At 29.6% G+C, this 22,640-nt stretch overlaps 2 protein-coding genes across 2 annotated transcripts; both read right to left on the minus strand.

The window, feature by feature from the left end:
• Positions 1 to 10,209: 10,209 nt before the first annotated feature.
• On the minus strand, positions 10,210 to 11,658 carry LOC100204934 (epimerase family protein SDR39U1). The gene is made up of 2 exons (XM_065801325.1): positions 11,291 to 11,658; positions 10,210 to 10,815 (listed from the first exon to the last, which is right to left on the minus strand). Exons 1-2 carry the CDS (start codon positions 11,577 to 11,579, stop codon positions 10,211 to 10,213), a joined length of 894 nt encoding a protein of 297 aa, XP_065657397.1. The 5' UTR covers positions 11,580 to 11,658; the 3' UTR covers position 10,210.
• A 1,358-nt stretch (positions 11,659 to 13,016) lies between these two features.
• Positions 13,017 to 22,051, minus strand: LOC100198452 (target of rapamycin complex subunit lst8). The gene is made up of 3 exons (XM_065801326.1): positions 21,630 to 22,051; positions 21,066 to 21,195; positions 13,017 to 13,541 (listed from the first exon to the last, which is right to left on the minus strand). Exons 1-3 carry the CDS (start codon positions 21,984 to 21,986, stop codon positions 13,096 to 13,098), a joined length of 933 nt encoding a protein of 310 aa, XP_065657398.1. The 5' UTR covers positions 21,987 to 22,051; the 3' UTR covers positions 13,017 to 13,095.
• Between the last annotated feature and the right edge of the window lie 589 nt (positions 22,052 to 22,640).

A 22,640-nucleotide genomic window follows, 5' to 3' on the forward strand; every position in this document is an offset into this window, starting at 1 on the left:
GTCGATGATTTCCAAATTAAAACACTATTTGAGGTATCAGAAGTATTAGGCTGTTTATTAATATAGACTAAAAGATTTGTTTAATTGACAGTATGTTTGAGCTGCTCAGTGACGTATACAGGAATTTTGTTGGGGAAGAGAGAGGGGTACTGAAACATTTTGTATTTTGTATCCCATTTGCGTCAAAAAAAAAGTCCTCCATTTCTAATATATTTTAGGACTTTCAGATTCTGGTATTGAGGGGGAGAGGATGCATCATCCCCTAACTCATCACACCCCTTCACTTTCTGGATCCGTCACTGGAGCTGCTCTAACTTCGTTCTATAAACTTCTTCATGTTTCTTCGACTAACCTCCAATTTTAATAGCGGTTGCTTTCAACTTTATAAAAGGTTAAAAAAAAGTTCGAAAATATTCGAAAAGCAAAATCTTTGTAATTGGAATGAATGAAAAATAAAAAGCTATAAAAGTCATTCAATATATTCGATCAGTTTCATGATAAAATTCAACCTAAAATGGACATATACATATGTAAAATATAACTTTTTTCTTTTCTGTTTTATATAATTATTTTACAAATATTTACACACATAATTAAAATAAATAAATTAAATACCTTACCTAAGTAAATTTTGGTTTATTGAATAAGTATATAAAAGTATATTTTAAAATCATGCAAGTGCGTTAAAAACAAACGTAAAGCGGTGTTTGGAAGAAATGCTAAAAAATATATAAATAATCAATGAAAGATTTTACTTTTTGTTTCATAAAAAGTTATAATTTAAAAAAGCTATATAAGTTATTTAGTATATTCAATGTTCATTATGTTCAATTAATCAGTTTTATGTTAAAATTCAACGTAAAACGGACATATATTTATATAAAATATACCATTTTTTCTTTTTTCTTTTTATAAAAATATTCAAAAAATATTTACACACATAAATAAAATAAATTAATTAACTAAATGAATACGCAGACTTTTTTTTCACGTAAAAATAATTTTCGGTTTATTGAATAAGTATAGATAAGTATATATAAAAATTAAGTGCGTTAAAAACAAACGTAAAACAGTCTTTGATGGAAAGCCACAACAACAAAATAAAAACGATCTTATCTTTTCTCTTAAATTTAAAAAGTTTATTATAACAAATTTAAATAACAAAAACAAAGCACAATATTTCGTATTGTTTTCTTATAATAAATTTGCATATATGATTGCAAACAATAAGAGTACTTTACTCAAAAAGTAATGAGTAAAAAATTAACTTAAAGCGGACATTAATGAAAAAGTAAAATTATGAATAGAAATGCTAATAAACGAAAGTTTAGAGTCTTAATAACTTAAATGCTAACACTAATAATAACAATACTAATAACAATATTAATAAATAATTTGCTAACTTAAAAGTTTTCATGTTAAAAATGTTTTAGAGAAACAGTAAAAACAGTTCTGTTTTCTTGTTTCAAAATTGATTGTATATGTTGTATAAGATATACACTTTACAAAATATTAAATTATTTTTTTATATAAGGTACCACTAAACATATATAGCAAATAAATAGTATTTATAAACAATTGTAACTTAGATATAAAAGAAGAATTTCAAACAAACTATGAAAAACAAGATTTTTATAAATGTCTGTTTTAGGACACGTTTTTACTATTAGGAGATATACACTGATAAAAAAAGAAAGTGAAAAGTTTTAAGAGTCTATCAACCAATCGCTTTTTTTTTAATTCTATTTACTTTATAAACAACTTTAAAACTTATAGTCTAAGTTTTAATAACTTAAACCAAGTAACTTAGCTAAAATTTAATCACAAAACGCAAAGCGGACAGCAAATTGTCCGCTTTACGAAACGGTCCGTTTTATGATGTATTTTTTATACATATATGTCCGCTTTAAGCTGATTTACAAACATATATATATATATATATATATATATATATATATATATATATACACACACATATATATACACACATATATATATATATATATATATATATATATATATATATATATATATATATATATATATATATATATATATATATATATATATATATATATATATATATATATATGACATGTTCCAGAAAAAATATGCGCGTGTTCTGATGTGGTGTTTACAGAAACCGTGCATTATTTTAAATAGCTAATTGTTTTAAAATGCCATTGTATTAGTGTTATTCAAAATTTAAACAACTCTGTTATCAAAACAATTAATTTTAATTAAAATATCATTAAATCAAGATAAGAAGCGAGAAAAAATTTTGCATTTTCTCGTTGAAAATTCTGGTGTATCAAACAAAACAATTTCTAAAGAGTTGCAGATTGCTTTAAGAACAGTGCAGAGCGTTGTGAAATAACATAAAAACACTGGTACAATCAAAAGAAAATCAGGAAGTGAAAGAAAAAAATGTTTTGTTAGATGAGATCTTGGTAAAAAAGTGAAAGATGCTTCAGACAGAAAACCGGAGATTTCTGTTCGAACTTTAGCGAATAATTTTAAGACAAGTGCTTCTGCTATACAAAGAATAAAGAGAAACTGTGGCTATAAATCTTATAAAATGAAAAAAGTTCCTCGTCGTGAAGAAAAGCAAGAATATGTCGCAACTGACCTTTTACCCATAAAGCAATGCATTATGGTATTTGTAAGTACAAAAAATTGTGAAACTCACAGGGTTTTTTTTTTTTAATTTAATTTGTGGCTCGTTTTAACATAGGTAATAGTTTTCTCGCTGATAATTTGTTACATTCGTGACAAAATCTTTAACAACTCTTTTATCTCCGTAGCAAAATAACTTCGTTGTACTATAAACAAATTACACTGATAAACAAATAAAATTTTATTGTGCAAATCTTGTTAACTAGGTGGTTTTTTAAAACAAATTAAATACGCTGATTTCAAATATGCAAACCATTTTTCACCATCACGTCAAGTCGTAAAGATATTTGGGTTCAAATCTTTAGTATTTAAGGTAAAGTCCCTAATATTGTCGAAAAAAAAGTTATTCAAAAGTATGTCAACCTGGGTCTCAAAAGAAGCGTATTTTCATAGAGATTTTAGAAAAGATAAATATTTTTACTTAAAATTTATTGACAAAACAAATTATGTGAAAAAATGCTAAAGACTTTTAAAAAAATTTTTACAAAATGTTTCTCAGCAATAATACAAAAAGTACTTATTTTTATTACAAACAAATACCATTTTTTAAATCTCTATGAAAATACGCTTCTTTTGAGACCCAGGTTGACATACTTTTGAATAACTTTTTTTTCGACAATATTAGGGACTTTACCTTAAATACTAAAGATTTGAACCCAAATATCTTTACAACTTGACGTGATGGTGAAAAATGGTTTGCATATTTGAAATCAGCATATTTAATTTGTTTTAAAAAACCACATAGTTAACAAGATTTGCACAATAAAATTTTATTTGTTTATCAGTGTTATTAGACGTTGTTTTATTCGGTCTCTAGCTTATAAAAAGTTAGTCTCTAGCTTATAAAAGTATAATAAAAATAAAACAATATATAATGAGCTCTATAAATACTTCTGTTGGTTTTAGCTTTTTTAAAAGCTCCATGCAACATTTCGTCCAATTACAAACGAGGAATTTAATAACGATGAAAACGAAATAATCTCTTAAAAAGTAACCCAATGGTCAAGAGATAAAACACTCCTGCCTCCAATTATACATCAATGTATAATTAATTATATGATATCTAATACAGTATCAGTGGATAATTTTGAACGAAATGCTACTAAACATAAAATAGCAGGTTACCAGTTATTTAAAGAGGACGATGTAAAAAGGATTAGAGTTAAATCAAATATTCTTAGTGATAAACTTTTATTCTTTATAAAGTGTAATATTTCAGCCTCAATGAAAAAAATTCAATACGACGTATAGGACCATATTTGCTAAAAAACTGGGGATGTATGTTATGCAAAATGCAATTGTAAATGCAATTTTGGTGGGTGTTGTAAACATGTAGTTGCAGCCCTATATCAACTTGTTGAGTATAAGCAACTGAATTTAAAAAACATTCCTGACAAAAAAACATGCACCGATAAGTTACAAAAATGGCACTTACCTGGCGAGTCAGCTAAGAACTGTGAAGCTGTTTTATTTTCAGATCTAACATTTGAGAAAGCAAATGCCAACAAAGATATTAGTAATATACGATTTCGTCCTGTTACTGGAAAGCAAAATTTTTGTGCAACACCATTTTTTGGAAAAAGTGTCAAATCAGAAAAAATTGCAAAAGTTCACTGAAAACCTGATTTAATTTAACCAATGAATGACAATGGTTGAGCAAATTATTGAAAATAGTTTTAATTCATTTTTACAAGACATCCATTAATGAGCTTGCCTCTGAAAATAAAAAAAATGTTGAAGTATTGAGATTAGTTGCAATGGATAAATTTCTACGTCGTTTGGACCATTTAATTGAAATTAATTTGACTGAAGAAAATTATAACTTTGTAACAAGTCACTTGTCAATCAATGCCAAAAAAATAATTCAAATTGAATCAGAAACTGTAAATCAATCTAAAAACAATAAATGGTTTGAAGAACGAAATAAAAGACTTACCGCGTCAAATTTTGGTACAGTTATAAACCACAGAAAAAATACTCCTCCAACTTCATTGTTAAAAAAGCTGATAAAAAACTGTGATAGCAGTTTACGATCACAAGCTTGTCAGTAGAGAATTGAAAATGAAGTTACTGCTTGTAAAAAGTATAAAGAAAAATTTAATTGTAATATTATAAAATGTGGCCTTGTTGTAAATCCTAAATGGCCATTGCTAGGTTGTAGCCCTGATAACCCATCAGTATTCATAAAGGCAACTACAAAATGATCGAAATGAAGTTCTCTTTTTCAAAAAGAAATTTTTCTGTACGAGAATCTTGTACTTTTTGTATGGAAATAATTGATGGTCAGCCAAACCTAAAAATCAAACATAGTTACTTTTATCAATATCAAGGTATTATGGCTATTACAGAAACTAGTGAAATAGATTTTGTTATATACACTAATGAAGACTTTTTTGTGCAAACAATACAATTTGAACATGAAAACTGGTTCAACAAGATATTACCATGTTTAAATACATTTACTTTCAATTTATGACTGAAAAAATATTTGCAAGTACGTAAATATTTAAAAATTGTTATAAGAATACAATATTTTATTTTATTCTTTAATACTTTCTTTGTCACCGATGAGTGGTGGCAAAAAGTTGACAAGGTAGCAACTTATTACCCATGTCTTATTAAGTTGAGTTGCCATTGTAATTAGAAAAATTCGTTGCAATAGTCTACAATTTTTTATTCTTGCTGTTACTCGTTCGACCCTATAAAAGGCAATTCTTCTGGGTGTGATAATTGAGGTTTTTCATTAAGAAAAGGGGTTATGTTCAGAGAAACATTTTCAAACAAAAAGTCTTCAATTTCAAAACTACGATCAGCCATAGTAGAGTCACCTGGTTCCATAAGGGACATTAAATTAGAATGTTTTGTAATTTTGTAATTTTTAAATCAGTAGATCTACCTGTATATAAGTCTGAAACAAATGTAACAACACCTGCTGGTGAAATTCCAACTAACCCTTTCGCAGTATTATGGTGCTTGTACGATAAAAACAGAGCTGATTGACTTCTATAAGAAGTAAGCATTTCTATAAAAATCTGTGTACAGTCTATTATTACCCTTGTTGAGGGATAAAGTTTTTTAAAACAACTAAGCATGGTATCATCTACAGTCTTTCGAGATGCCATGCTCTTAGTTGCGAATGCAAAAAATCAATTCATGTTATTAATATTCTGCTGACATGACTAGTCGATAATTTAAAACGAACAACAAGATCTTCAATAGAAAATGCACATTTCAAACGAATTAGCACCATAAAAAATTCTTCCTCGGGTGTCAAGGCTCTTTTTCGTCCTCTCTTTTTTACTTCTGATTCAGCTTTTTTATCAGCTGTTGTAGTTGAGCTATAATATATTAAAGCACTAGCTGTAGGCTGAAGATATTCAAACGAAGCTTTAAAGAGTTCGTAGCTTTCAAATTCTGTATAAAACCTGAAATGTGTAGTGTTGTGCTTAAACCGATCAACTGTAAAATTAGAATCTGTCATATCCTATTGCATAAACTTACTTCTATATAATGCTCTTGGTTTTTGACTTTGATCTTGTTTTCAAGTTCGAGAACTTTAACTTGTAAAGAAGCCACATCTACTCTTAGTTTACCTTCTTTTTTTGGCAGGATTTTTCTTAACCCTTTACTATTATAAGCTTCCCTTGCTCTTCCCACATATGGTTTAATAGTTTTAGGTAAGATAGTTGGTATTTTGTTCATGTAAGTATTTTTGCCAACTTCGAAATGTTTAGAACATACCCCTTGAGTTAAAGTCGGTTTAAAGTCTCTTTAACTTATTTTGTGAAGCTGTATATTTCTAAGGTTCTTGTCTTTGTTGGAAATTGCATAAAATGATAAATTTTTATGTTTCACTGAGTTGCTGAAGCAACACAGTTTTCACTGAGTTGCTGAAGCAACACAGTTTTTACTGAGTTGCTGAAGCAACACAGTTTTCACTGAGTTGCTGAAGCAACACAGTTTTCACTGAGTTGCTGAAGCAACACAGTTTTCACTGAGTTGCTGAAGCAACACAGTTTTCACTGAGTTGCTGAAGCAACACAGTTTTCACTGAGTTGCTGAAGCAACACAGTTTTCACTGAGTTGCTGAAGCAACACAGTTTTCACTGAGTTGCTGAAGCAACACAGTTTTCACTGAGTTGCTGAAGCAACACAGTTTTCACTGAGTTGCTGAAGCAACACAGTTTTCACTGAGTTGCTGAAGCAACACAGTTTTCACTGAGTTGCTGAAGCAACACAGTTTTCACTGAGTTGCTGAAGCAACACAGTTTTCACTGAGTTGCTGAAGCAACACAGTTTTCACTGAGTTGCTGAAGCAACACAAGTTGCGAAACCCCATTTCTTCTTTTTTTGCTTTTTACTTGAACAACATCGTTTGATGCACTTATTATAATCTTTTCTACGAAGTCAAATAAAGTGCTTGTACTAGCGAAATTTATACCAATAACATTACTTTTAACATTTAAATTAAATGAGTTAAAAGAAGTGAAATTAAATGCATCCAAGTCTTCAGGGACGATCTCAATTCCTTCTTTATTAGACATTTTTTTTAAACTTATCTTTGTTGTTTACTTCCGTGTACATACAAATACCATAATGCATTGCTTTATCGGGAAAGGTCAATTCGTTGTTTAAAGCTGCTCTATAAAAAATTAAGCTGCTCTATAAAAAATCTGCTAAGAAATTCTTAGTTAGGCAAGCAATTTGTAAGTGTGGTGAAAATAGCTCTTGTTTTGTGACTACGGTAACAATTAATACCAAAATATACATAAAAGAATGCCTCAAGAAACGTATTTTGCTGTTTTTAAGAACACACACGGGTAACCCGTTATTTTGGCCTAATTTAGCATCACGTCACTATTCTGAGACAATTTTAAACTGGCTTAGAGAACATAAAGTAAATTTCGTTGAAAAACACTGCAACCCACCAAATTGTCCCGAACTACGTCCTATCGAAAGATATTGGGCTCTTGTCAAAAGAAAAATAAGGTTCAATGTAAAAGAAGCCGAAAACATTAAAGACTTCAAAAATAAATGGATTAGAGCTACCAAGAAAGTCAATAGTTAAATAAATATCCTTTAAAATGTCCGCGCAGATTTTTTCTGGTACATGTCTACTTGAGCAACCGTTGACAAAACAAGTACTTGGCATAGTTTTGCTGACAAGGATAAAATAATTTGTAGCTTCTATGAAAAAAAAAACAACAACAATATTTTTACACACGTTTTAAAACAATCTCTTTTAAAACGTATAATGAAAATAAATAAACCAACTTTCAAACCAACAAATTAAAAAATCTCTTGATTCAAACTTTTATTTCTTCCTATAAAATTCGAATTAGACAAATTGTACTTATATATAGTACACAATTCTAAAAAAAGTTGTAAATTATTTTAAACATGTTTGTTTAGCTAGTTTTAGCATTTTGAGCATATTTTCAAGGTGTATTTGAAAATTGATTTCTTAAAAATCTAAATAACTTAAAACGTTCAGAATCATGTTTGTTTATAGTATTAACAAAAGGTTGTGTTATTAAGTCATTATTGAAATCCATTATTAAGTTCCAGTTGTTTATATTTATTGTTGAATTCAATGAAATCAGAAAAAAACTGCACATGTCAAAACAACACATTTTACTTTCAGTGGTAATATATAGAATTGTAATAAGGCCCACAACTAATAACATCTTTAAATGACCCCTTCTGAAAAACTCATTGAACATTAATCAATGAAATAAAATGGATCTTTTAAACATTATAACAGAACTTATTTCAAAAAATTTTAGAATTTGATTCGCGTCATCTTCCTACTTCTTTTAAGGCTAATGCAGATCTTTAAATCAATTTCGTCTACTGTGTATACTTTTATTTGCAGCAGAATTTGATGTAAAGAACCGTTAATTAAAAACACTGCTTTTAAGCTAACTTATGTACACACCCATGTGATAAGTTAATTTGTCAATAAAAAATCTGTTTTATGAAAAACATTATTGACATGATAGCAAAAAGATACACGTATATTTTCAACAATTTGAAGTTTATAATAATATTTATAAAATATTATTATAAACCACAAACTTAGAAGATTGTGTCATTTTAGAGGCAATCAACACTCGTGCTAAAAGCGTATACAAGTTGCAGATAATCCAAATAATCATTTGGATTCTCTGCAACTTGTTTACGCTTTTAGCACGAGCGTTGATTGCCTCTAAAATAACACAATCTTCTAAGTTTGTGGTTTCGCTTGTTGCCAATTATTATTGTTATAAATTATTAATAAAATTTTTAATATACTAAGGCAATTTAATAAGTAATTCAGCATATTATTTATACACATAACATTTTAATATATTATTACAATTTGATAAGTTATTTAACATGCTTTAACAACCAAAATGTGTCTGAGTAATGTAAGTTAGCAAATTGGCAAAAATATTAAAAAAAAAGAAAAAAGGATATTATGTGTTATAATACTTAACAGAAAATGTTAAAAACTGTAAAACAAAAATAATAAAGTCTATTTTTGAATGCTTTGGAGTACTTTATATACAGTTTTACTTATTCGCACATTACTTATAATACACCTTTGAAAACAAATTATTTAATAGAGTTTTATTTTAAGCAAAAATAAAATACTTAAATCGTGAGGTAGAGAATTAAACTCTACATAAATTTATTAAAAAATAACCTTTTAAATTTATCTACTACAAGGTATGTTACAGGCCCCGAAATAGTCATTTTATCAGCCAATTTTGAAAAAATTGATTGATAAAATGACTATTTCGGGGCCCTTTAATCCAGCACTGTCCCCAATATAATTTTTGTTCCTACGGGCCTGTGTTATCTAAAAATTAATTACATATATAGCATAACGTATTTAATTACAATTAAATACGTTATTGGCATAACGTATTTAATTGTAATTAAATACGTTATGCTAATAAGCGCTCGCATTGTTTACTTTTTTTTGCCATACGGTATGGCGGCTACGAATTTTAACGTCACGTGATAAAATACTAACCATTAGTAAATATGATTATAGTGCCCATACTCCACTACCTTAAAAGAATTGCAACAAGAGTATATGAATGTCCAATGCATACAGCATTGTAATGAAGGTTATACTCAGGTCGTTAAATATCTAAATTATTTTCTATGCAATTGCAACCGCCCGAATATTATTTTTTATATTAACCTATTTAAGACTCAAACAAATATTGTTAACATAAACAAGATTTCAATATTGAGTCATTTTGTCAAAATTTATAAACGTTCTGAATGTTGCGTAATATGGCGGTTGTGAAAATATTTGCCGCAAATGCTAGTTTTCAAATATTCTTGCAAGTAGATTAAATTGCGATGAAATTTTTGTAATACTAATGACATCATTTCTTGCAAACCTCTTTTCAGTCGATGTAGTTACTTTTCTGTTTACAATAAATAAAAACACCGTTGTAGTAAAAAGCTACATTTTTATGCAAAATAATGCGCATATGCTTACAGAAAGCATGCGCAAAAAATAATATCAAGTAATTTATTTTTTTAAAATATCTTTCATTGCGTTTTTAATATCTGGATATTGAAATTCAAACCCAGATTCAAGTGTTCGCTTTGGAATGACTTTATTCCCTTTTAAAATAATATCTGAGCGTTCTGTACCTGCTGCAAACTTCATTGCAAACTCAGGGACCGAGAACCATGTTGGTCTGTTTAGGACAGCGCCGAAAACTCTAGTAAATGTTTCGTTTGTGCAAGGATCTGGTGCGACACCATTCAAAATCCCTGAAACTAATTCATTTTCAATAGCGTGTACAAACAAATTAGCAATATCTTTTATATGTACCCAATGAAAATACTGCTTTCCAGATCCTATAACACCTCCTAAACCAAAATAAAAGGGCCAGTAAGACTGCTGAATGATGCCACCATCAGGACCTAAAACAACACCAATTCTGATTCCTACATGACGAGTGCTTTCGGTATCTGGTAAAACAGCACTGTTTTCCCATTCCTTACAAAGACTTTCTATGTAAGTTTTAGGTGTTTTAAGTACATACTCTTCATCAAACTCTTTTTCATCTGTTACAGGATAATAACCAACTGCATGGGCGGAAACCCAAACTTTCGGTTTTTTAGTAGCTTACAAAATAAAACAAAAACCATTACAAAAATAAATATTAAAAAAGTATAATTAAAAAAAACCTTTTCTAAACATATTCAGGAAATTCCTAAAAACTTAAAACAAAATTTTTTTAAAATGTAAATTAAATACAAGGTTACCACTTTAAAAAAAAAAATATTTTACTTTGTGCAATATTTCCGATATTACGGCTTTTTCTTAAAAATTTTAAACAAAAAAAATTTAAGATACAAATCTAAAGCGGTTTTATAAAAAAAGAATACATCGTGATTTTCTTAGAAAAAAGTATTTCCAAGAAGAGTAATAGAAGAGTTTCTAATAATTATTTACATCAAGACTAAATTAAAACCTTGGTAACGCCTCTGTTGCAAAGCGGGAACTATGCAATCCATATAAACCAATTATTGTGACTTCACAGAGTAAAAGGCAAGTGGCAACCCTGTAATTTATCAATGAACAAACTTTAAAAATCACCTTGGCAAATTAAGTTTACTAATAATTTATTCTTTCCTATTCGGCTTTCATATACATCTTGCTTGTACTTATCATTCCATCGCCGCATAAAGTTTAGTATATTCTCTCCTGACAGGTTTACAACAGCATCGCAATCTGGTAGACTTTGTTGTGACTCAAGTTGTTGCCAAGTAACAGCTTTTAATCTAGGTGTTCGAGAAATAACAACTACACTGTGTCCACGATCAATAAGAGCCTTGCTCAAATATCTACCAATAAAACCTGTGCCGCCTCCGAGCAATACTTTCATTATCCCTCCAAATATTTATCAAAACTGAAACTTAAAAATCTATCCCTAATAAAATATAAACTGTGATTAATAAATACTCTATATATATACTCTATTAATATATACTCTTTTATATATATATATATATATATATATATATATATATATATATATATATATATATATATATATATATATATATATATATATATTACTTAGTTTTTTAAATAGAGCGTTTGACATGTTCTAACTTACAAACTTTTTATCTAACAGCTGCGACAAAAAAAAAAAAAATCGCAGGAAGATTTACAGAGAATATTAACAACGTATATTGCGGCATTGTAGTAAAATTAGTCCATAAATTATTAGTTAGCTATCATTAAAATGAAAAAATATATAAAAACAAATCAAAAGAAAAACAAAAAACAAATAATTAAATTTCTAGCGAACTATACCTTTTTACTTCAGTAAAGATTTATAAAATGAACTGTATCCTTACTTACCAAAATGTATAAAAAAATTTAAAAATATATTAAAAATTCAATTTATTTAAAGCTCAAAAATTAAAAATTAAGTAATTTTTAGTAATTTTAGTTTAATTAAAATAATCAATTATTTTTGAACACATAAGTCAGTGGAAATATAAATAGGTAACTGAATAAATGCTGAATTATATTAATAAATTACTTAAATGTATTATTTATAGGTCAGAAACACCTATTATAAAGTCTGTTTTGGAAGTATTTTTTTTCCCCCTAATTCTATAGAATTTCTATAAACGTTTGAAACATATGGCATATATGTATCAAAAATGTCTATTAAGGTTTAATAAGGGGTCGTCTAAGGGTTAGTGGTTTTGTGACGACTTGGAACTTGTACGGAACTTGTTACTAAAGAGTTACGATGTTGTCACGAGGGTAGGGGGAAGGTAGGTGGTCAAAAACGGTCGAAAATTGTGTGACGTAATTTGTGGACGACCCCTAACTTCTAGAAAAATTTCTAGAAAACTTTTTTTCTACATATTTATAAATAAAAGATTTTTAACAGTTTCTATAGAAATTATCAGACAATCTATAGAAATTCTATAGATTGTCTAATAATTAAAATATTTTTAAATAAAAATATAAATTACAGATAAGCATAAGATATGAAAACATATAAGTTTAACTAAATTAATTATCATACTTTTTCAATAGATGTGCACAGAATAACCAATAAAAAATACTGTTTTAGTAAACTATCAACATTTGAAATTCTATAGAACTTCTATAGGCCTTTTATAGAAATTCTATAGAATTTTTTTACTACTTATCATACTATACAATAAAAGTACAAAACATACAGAAAGTTAAACTAATATTTTATAAAAAAATGTTAATAAATAGTAATATAAGAAAAAAATCTAAAATATTTTTAAATAAAAAATTAAATTACAGATAAAATATGAAAACATATAAGTTTAACGAAATTAATTTTCATACTTTTTTAACAGATATGCACAGAATAGTCATTAAAAAAAGACTGTTTTAGGAAATTATCAACATTTGACATCTCTAAATGCTAAGCAGATTATAGCCTTCTGGTGTCCAGTGTACTCTCGAATAATTTCTTCTTTGTCAATGTTCCATAATCTACCAACTCCATCAGACGTTGCTGTAATGATGTAATGAGAATCTTCAGAAAAAGAACAGTCCCATACCCATCGTCCAGAAGGATCAGTTAAAGTTTTTAATAAAGAGAAATCCGTTGTGTTCCAAATTTTTAATGAACTATCAGCTGATGTAGTAACAAGAAAATCAGAATCAGGACTAAATAAGCATTTTAAGCCATACTTATTATGAGCCGATAGTTTTTGTTTAGGGTGAAACATAGTTCGTTGTTCTTTAACACCAGTTAAACTCCACACATAACACGTGCCTTTGTCATTTATTGATGCTAAAAATTTCCCTTCTGGATCTATAGCAACTGACTGTATCATAGCTCCTAAAATAAATAAAACTTTCAAAAAATTTTTATTTCGATTCAAACATTTTTTTTACTTGCAAAAGCAAACGATTTATATTAACAGGTTGCTAAGTATTGTTTATTAAAGAAAATGCATTTGTTCATTAAAGAAATTGGTTTAATATGACAAACACGCTTATTTGTTATAGAAGTTTAAATAACTCCACTTTATGATATTAAATGTGTAACAATTTGTTACACCATTGTATAATACTCATACTAAATTTTCCTAATAATTTAACACAAATAAAATATAATCAATAATTATTTATAAAAAATCCTTTTTAAGACACCAGTGTCTTAAAAAAGATTTTTTTGCGTTTGTAAACTGGTTGAATGCAGCTAAAAACTTCATAGTTGGTTCTATCATAATAGTGATTAGAAAACCATTTATCCATTCGCCAGTAAGGAAATTACACGCTGGTTGCAGTTGCTGCTGATGTTCTGGCAATAAAATAAACGCCAGTAATGCTAGAATTCTTTTGGAATTTCACCTAGCATTACTAATATTTGGAAGAGCCTTCAAATAAATTTTTGCGAAATCTTTTTTTCCAAATAATTTCTATAATGATGCACTTGCTCACACAAAAAACTTTTGATCTCGCTATACCACTGCTAAAATGTTTATGATTGCTGTTAACTGTTTGAAATGTTTTACAAATTCATCATATTTATCAGTTCATCAACAAAAAAATAACTAATATTTGATGACAATATTTTGCCTACAAAATTTCATCCATGAAATGCTTCAACAACAAATCTAACACATGATGTAATTTTGGTGCACTTTGTGGAACAACATGATACACATTGTGGAACTTTTAAATATACTACAACACCACCTTTTGATCCGTATTTGTGTTTGTTTGTCACAAATAATCACTTTTATTACTTCTCAAATGTCAAGCTCATTTAAAAAATTGACCAATGTTGAAACAATTGTCTTTGGCTTTGCCATCCTCTAAAAGCAAGAATGCCATCTTTATTTTCTGATCATTGTTTTTAAAAACTACAACTTGCAATTCTTTCGGTTTAATCATCTCACCATAAAAATGTTGTGCCAATAAAGATTTTTTGTATAATTTTCTTTAATTCTTCTTTTATTATATCAGCTTCTTTATTACTACTTTGTAAATAACTGTGTGAGTTGGAATTGCAATATTAATACTTTCTTCTAACAATTTAAAGACATATTTTGTTGCTCTGACGTGTACTTAATTAAACATTCTTTAATGGAGAAACAACTGAAGCAGTTGAGGCTTTTCTTTTAGGTCTACTGATATTGATAATTAATGGGGCATAATCCTTAAAGAGATTTTGATTTGATGCTGGGTTTTGCTGACAACAGTTCTATTATCTTTGATAAATTTAGATGGATGATTTTTAACAATTTTTGATGTAACGTATTCTACTTTTCCATTACTTTAAACCTGCATTTTTAAGACTTTTTTTTTCAGTGCTCAACCATAAACCTTATCCATTTGTAATATTCCAAATAATATCAAATAATATTTCATTACAACTGCTGATATTGATTACCTGTCTTCTGTTCTCTTTGGTATTTATTTACCAAATTTTCAACTTTCCTTGAAACTGATTTTTCAGTTAGGTGGGAAAATTCAGTTTGGTCCTAAATGAAATTAATTTGGAGGTAATAACCTTGCAAAAACAGATTTTTCAAAAAAGGCTAAATAAATGAACCTTCTAAAACAGCTTGGGTATTTGGAATTCTAATTAGCTTGCCTAGTGGTTTTACAATTTTGTTGATTTCTGTTGATTTTGCCTTTGCTTTCTCAAAATAAACTAAATTGCTTGCCAAGTTTTCTTGTTATTGCTTATGATATTACTGCTTATTTTGTACATCTCAACATATATAAAAAAATAATTAAATATTTTTTTATAAATATCATTTAAAAAATGCAATTATATGTTCAAAAATAACTTTAACAAAGGTTTGTATAAAGAAAGCAAAACTACAAACTGAAAAATACTGAAATAAGTGATACATAAAAAGTAAACAATTTCGTTTTTTATGTATCACTTTTTCAAAACTAATCATCAAGTAGCATATAATTTCAAAATAACTAAAAAAAATTTAATCTCTTAATGTTAAAGCTATTTAAAAAAATCAATATTTTGAATAAGTCACACTAATATATATATATATATATCAGAGTTGTTAGTGGGTTGGGTTAACCCATGGGTTGGGTTGGGTTGGGTTGAGGAAGTATAACCCACTGAAAACCCACGCCTTAGCTGCATTTTCATTGTATTTTCGCCGTTTCACCGTTATGTTTATTTCATTATTTGCGCTTAAGATTTAACGGATTTGCTATCGAATGACGCAGTTTTATTAAAGCCAACCGTCGAATTGACGTCAACACATCGATATCCAGGCCGCTGTATTAATGTAAAAAAAAATAATGTATAATAATTAGTGTAATAAAAAACTGCTCTTGCGTCATCGAAAGCATAATTACTTTCGATGACGCAAGAGCAGTTTTTTACAGTTAGCGATTAGAGCGTTTTTTTCTGCGTGAATGACGTCATATAGCAAATTCATCGCTGAGTACGGCTATATAAACAGCATAAAATTAAATTAAAAGCATCATAATAATTCAAACTAAGCATGATGGCGAATGCCGATGAATTAGAAAATAAATTGAAACGTTACCCCAATAATTATTTATTCAAACCGTACGAGGCTGCAAAATCTGCGATTTGGGATAGATTTACTTTAATATTTGAAAAGCGTGACGTTGCCGGAAATGGAGAGCCATCGAGTGTTGAATTGAAATATTTCTGTGCGTGTACCGTATGCAAAAAAGTGTATGCGTATAAGTCTGCTGATGGTCTAAGCTGCTTTGGGACAAAAAATCTCATAAATCATGCAAAATTATGCGGCACGAAGGACAGCAAACAACTGCAGATTCGTCAATGTTTCGCGTTAAAGTGTCAATTGACAAAAGATGACTGTGACCTTATGAAAAGAAAAGAAGTAGAATTCTGTGCTGATGGTTATCATTCTTTTCGATCTGTCGAACACGATGGTTTTAAGAGACTGCTTCAAACATGTGTTGACTTTGGCGCCAAGTATGGAAAATTTGACATCACTGACGCTCTAGTTAAACGTGAAACTGTAACGCAAGCTACACGGCTACAAGCTGCAGAAATAAAGAAGAGAATAATAGACGCTATTAAGGAGCCTATCGAAGATGGAACAATTTCACTGTGTCTCGACTTGTACACTGACGACTACAGGAAAAAAGCGTACCTTGATGTTCATGCTTCGTGGATTGACCAACAATTTTGCGTACAACATGCAGCGTTGGCCATTCGCCACTTTGGGACTGAAGCTCACACGGGTGTCAACATATCAACTGCGGTGAATACCATCTTCGCTGAATATGCTTTGCCAGAAAAGGATACGCCAGTGACAACTGACCACGGATCGAACGTCGTAGCAGCATTGAAGAACAATGTTCGACTTGACTGCATGTGCCACCGTTTACACACGGTCCTCACCAGTGCATGGAAAGACACAATGGCCGAAGAACCCGAGGCTGCTACCTATGAATCTGCCGTTTCTGACCTCTGTCGTTACGTCAAGCAAGCTACTGGCATACAGGTAAATGTTTACAACTCATGTTGCTTAAAAGTATTTTACCTCGTTCTGCGATGACAGTGTGTGTCTGTGTTATACATGAACAATAATAATATGTTGTTACATTTTTTATTGCAAAAATTACATTATTATATTTTTATTAGTTTGTTATTGTTGGTGCCGCTAATGCTATGTTGTTGTTGTGACTGTTGTTGTTGTTGTTACGTTGTAACTTATATATTGTTAATAATAATTATTGTAGGAACAACTACCAAAGTCACTAAAGCATGGAGGTGACACTAGACCGTGGATATCCATGTTTCGCCGAGCCGACTCTGTGGAAGACAGCTATGACGCACTCGTCGTTATTCTGACAAACAAGGACAAGCTATCGACAATCGCCAATGTCAGCAGAAAAGTTAACCGCGAAATTCGTGATGTGACTGACGGCATAAAAGATATATTTGAAGGTATGGAGAAGGTTACTGAACCAACTATGCAACTAGTAGTTCCGTCTTACTACCTACTGATTAAGCGGCTTCAACCTGCACCAGGATTGACAACAGCAGCAGCAACATTTCGGCAAAAACTCATTAAATACTTAGATTTAAAGTTTTGGACATCTATTAAAGCAATGCATTGGCTATCGTGTTTCCTAGATCCCTCTTTCAGAAATTTTGCATTTATACCTAATGTGACGGCGGCTGACAAAAGATTTAAGCGTGACTTGCTCAATGACGTCGATCAGTGGCTTCTGGCTGAAATGCAGCCCGCTGCTACACAAATTGCCAGAAAAGCAGCAGGAGAAGAATTGATGGAACAAGGTGTTTAACTCCAATTGGAAGCGCCAGCAAAGAAGAGAAGAACGGACCCGTTTGATGAGCTGCGAACAATGCAGTCAACGCGAGATCGGCCACAGACGCAAGACGCGCAATTACATAATGAAGCAACAGTGCTACAGGAGACTTGCCAACATGAACTGTCCAGCTACAAGAGTCTTCGTGTTACTGCTGCGTGCAAGAATCCCTTAACCTTCTGGAAGGACAACGCAGCCAATTATCCCATTCTAGCAGCAACATCTCGCAGACTATACTGCATATCAGCAAGCTCTGCGCAGTCAGAAAGAGACTTTTCTTCTGTTGGGCACTCCATTACAGACACAAGGTCGCAACTATCGCCGGCTAACGTAGAAGCTATCGAATTAGTACGCTGGGGAATGCGAAATGACATGTTTCACTAATATAGTGCTCATTTATGTTAAAGCTGTTCTTTGTTAGTTTGCTTACTAACACATATAGTGACAGTAACTGAGTAACAACATATTATTTGTATCTAATATGGTTGTATAGGCTAGAATGTATTAAAATGTCGCCAATTTAACGGTATAATTATACATGTTTGCATGCACTCCGTGGGTCAACCCTTGGGTTGGGTTGGGTTCTTGTGGCAGTGGGTTGGGTTGGGTTGGGTTCACTTTTCTTAGCCCACTAACAACTCTGATATATATATATATATATATATATATATATATATATATATATATATATATATATATATATATATATATATATATATATATATATATATGTATGTATGTATGTATATATATATACGTATGTATGTATGTATATATATATATATATATATATATATATATATATATATATATATAATATAGAGAGATATATATTATTTTATGTGTGTATGTGTGTATTTATGTATATATATATATATATATATGATATATAGTGATATATAGTGATGGACTTTTTTGACATACTGTACATATAAATATATATATGTATGTATATACAGTGGTGTGAAAATTATTAAGACCATTGTTGAAAAAGTAAATTTTTTGAATATTTCCTTTAAAGACACGCACACAATGTCATAAAATGGGCATAGTTCAGTATTTTGTGGATGCTCCTCTAGCTGCAATAAGTTTTTCAACCCTCTTAGGCATTCCATCAATCAGTCTTGGACACATGTCTTGTATTTCTGGATCATGTGTCCAAACCTCTATGAGCGCCTCAATCAATGCGACTTTTGTTGTTGGTTTTCTGTCGGCAATTCTCTTTTTGACTATCATCCACAAGTTTTCTATCGGGTTCATATCAGGTGAATTACCAGTCCATGGTAGGATAGGAACATTATTACGATTCAAAAAGTTTGTAACAGAGAGTGCCCGATGACACGGTGCACCGTCTTGTTGGAAGATGAAATCACCATCAGGAAAATGAATTGGAAGTTGAGGTAGAAGGCTTTTCTCTAATATGTTGATGTATTGATGTTGATTCATTCTGCCTTCAACAATTCTAAGGGCTCCTACACCATGGGAACTTATCATTGACCATATCATTACTGAGGTAGGATGCTTGACGGTCTTTACCAGACATTGCGGATGAAATTCTTCCCCAGAACGACGGCGCACGTACTGACATTTATCATCGAGTATCTCGAACATAGACTCGTCACTAAAGCAAACCTAAAAATACAAACACACTGTAAAAGCCTTGAGCTTACATTAGATTAACATCCTGTAATCACTGGTTACATGTTCAATTCATTTTGAATTCATGCAATAAACATAGCCATTGCTACAATGTTCGATACATAAAACAATTGCACTAGTGGGTAATGATATTAAACATTATTATATGAAAAAATATGTTACATTTTGCTTCAACTTAAAGTACATGATTGTAAGCTCTTATATAAAAAATGGTAAAGGGTAAAATACCTTTCTCCATTGTTCTGTGGTCCAATCTTTGTGATCCATGGCCCATTGCAGCCGTCGCATTTGTTGAGCATTGGTCAAGAGCGGTTTTTTGCGCGGTCGACGTGCTACAAATCCATCTTGTATCAGCCATCTCCGAACACAACTTGTTGAGACATTGATCTGGTGCTCCTGCAGCACACCCTGGAGCTGCTTGCTGGTCATTCTTCTGTTTTTTCGAACGTTTGCAAGCAGAACCCTTCTTGCACGTGGCGTCATGACTGGTTTTCGTCCTGAAGTGGAACGTCTTGGAGAGGATGTAAAACCAAAGTCTAATCGTTTCTTGATGGTAAAAACTGCTGTTTTACTTAGTCCACATCTCTTGGCAATTTCCCGTTGTGAAAATGTTTCCAACTTTAATAATGCTTCAACTTTGCCTCGCTTTCTGGGACTAGGGTCAGCAACTTTACCCATATTTTGAAAATATAATATAATCTGACAAAAAAAAATGCTTAAATAATCAAAATCACATATTTAAAATCAGAAAAATATTAAACTGTATCACTAACAACAGCAATAATCTAACAAAAATCACTTATAGTTCGTTTGAACCATACATATTCACTTGTCTGCAACTTACATTTCACAAGGCAAAATATACCAAATGTTTACTAAAACACATAACTCTACAATAAAAGTTAATAAATTAAAATTAAAATTAACAATTTCAATACTCAGCCACACCCACAGCACGTTTATAATAAAAAAAAGTAGTGCTGCAACTTTTTTAGAATCTAAAAAGTGGTATAAACTAAAAAAAAAGCTTTTTTTCTTGGTGGTCTTAATACTTTTCACACCACTGTATATATGTATGTATATATATATATATATATATATATATATATATATATATATATATATATATATATATATATATATATATATATATATATATATATATATATATATATGTATATATATATATATATATATATATATATATATATATACATATACACATATATAAATATATACATACATACACACACATATGATATAATGCAAAAATGCAAAATAAAAGTTGAATAAATAAGACGATATATTATTACTTAAATAGATTGGAACCAGTTAAATACAGTGCAACTTAAATTAAAAACCTTAATACCAAAACATTATTTACTTGTTTCAGGAATTAATTGTTCGTTATGGTCTGTCTTTAAATCCCACATATTAATTGCACCACTCTGATCGCCAATAACCAATTGTGTTTGATTAGGATGTAGAAATACAGATGTGACTGGTGCACTTACCTTCATTTTTAAATAAAATTTAAAAAGTTTAATATAAAATTTAATATAAAATTATAAAGTTTCATATAAAATAATACCTTTAAAGTATTGATTTACTTATTATTCGAAAAAAGAAATTTTCAAGAAGAAGAAATTTAAGAGATTATTCAAGAGATTTTCATTTTAAATTTAATCAAACTCGAAATAGAAGTCTTAAAAACTAAACTAAAACAAATATATAAAATCAATATATAATATATGAAATGCTTTTGTAATTAAAAATAGATTAACAACTCAACTATAAAATAATTCAAATTTAAAAATTTAAAAAACCAAAAAATTACATAAAAACAAGTTAAAAAAATAAAAATAAAACTTGAAATAAAATTTAAAAATTGTTTAAAAACTTTTAATAATTATTCTTTGATAATATCTATTGAACATTTAAATAACACCTGAAAAATATGCTGACAGTGCAAACTTCTGGTTCTAGTATCCCAAATTCGAACTGATTTATCTTCTCCACCAGTAAACATCCATTTACCATTTTCTTGAAAGCCTATAGCAGTTACATTTTTAGAAATTCCATCATAGTTGATCACTGGGCTAGGATTAGCAGAGGGTATGTCATACAATCTGACATGCTGGTATGCAGCAGCAGCAAGAAATTGTCTGTCGGGTGTTATCTCCATTTTATTAACTTGAGACTCTGGATGCTGAACTGTTCTTGTGCAGACACCACTATGTGCCTGCCAAAATCGAATTGTATGATCATATCCAGCGGTGGCAAGAATAACTTGGTCAACACCCATTTTTATTATGGTCTATAATTTTATTTAAACCTGTAGTAGGAAAACTTCTTTTAAACAAATCATCATCATCATCATCATCATCATCATCATCATCATCATCATCATCATCATCATCATCATCATCATCATCATCATCATCATCATCATCATCATCATCATCATCATCATCATCATCATCATCATCATCATCATCATCATCATCATCATCATCATCATCATCATCATCATCATCATCATCATCATCATTAACAACAAAGTTTTACAATTAAAACTTTTTACAAAAAGTAACAAAATTTTATTTTGCGCATAATTAAGAGCTATGCATCGCATTTTGTAATACTTTGAAAAAAAAATTTTTCTGACAGTGGGGCATAATGGGACAGTTACACCTGAAGCCTTATATCTCAACTAAAAATTTAATTTTTTTCTAAAGTTTTTTTTTGATAAAACATAAATTATTGTGCTTCATTATTGTAAAAAAAAATTTAATTTTAGAAATGCCAAAAAATAAAATAAAAGTACCAAAATGTTTGCAAAAAATAAAATTTACATATTTTCATAAGTGATACAATGAAATTAGATTTATCTTGAAATACTGCTAATTTGCTTTATTTATAAAGTTTATACTTTTATCCTCTTTTAGAATCTGGTCAT

Source organism: Hydra vulgaris, chromosome 07 (genome assembly GCF_038396675.1).
Source record: "Hydra vulgaris chromosome 07, alternate assembly HydraT2T_AEP".
In the NCBI taxonomy this organism is placed as follows: domain Eukaryota; kingdom Metazoa; phylum Cnidaria; class Hydrozoa; order Anthoathecata; family Hydridae; genus Hydra; species Hydra vulgaris.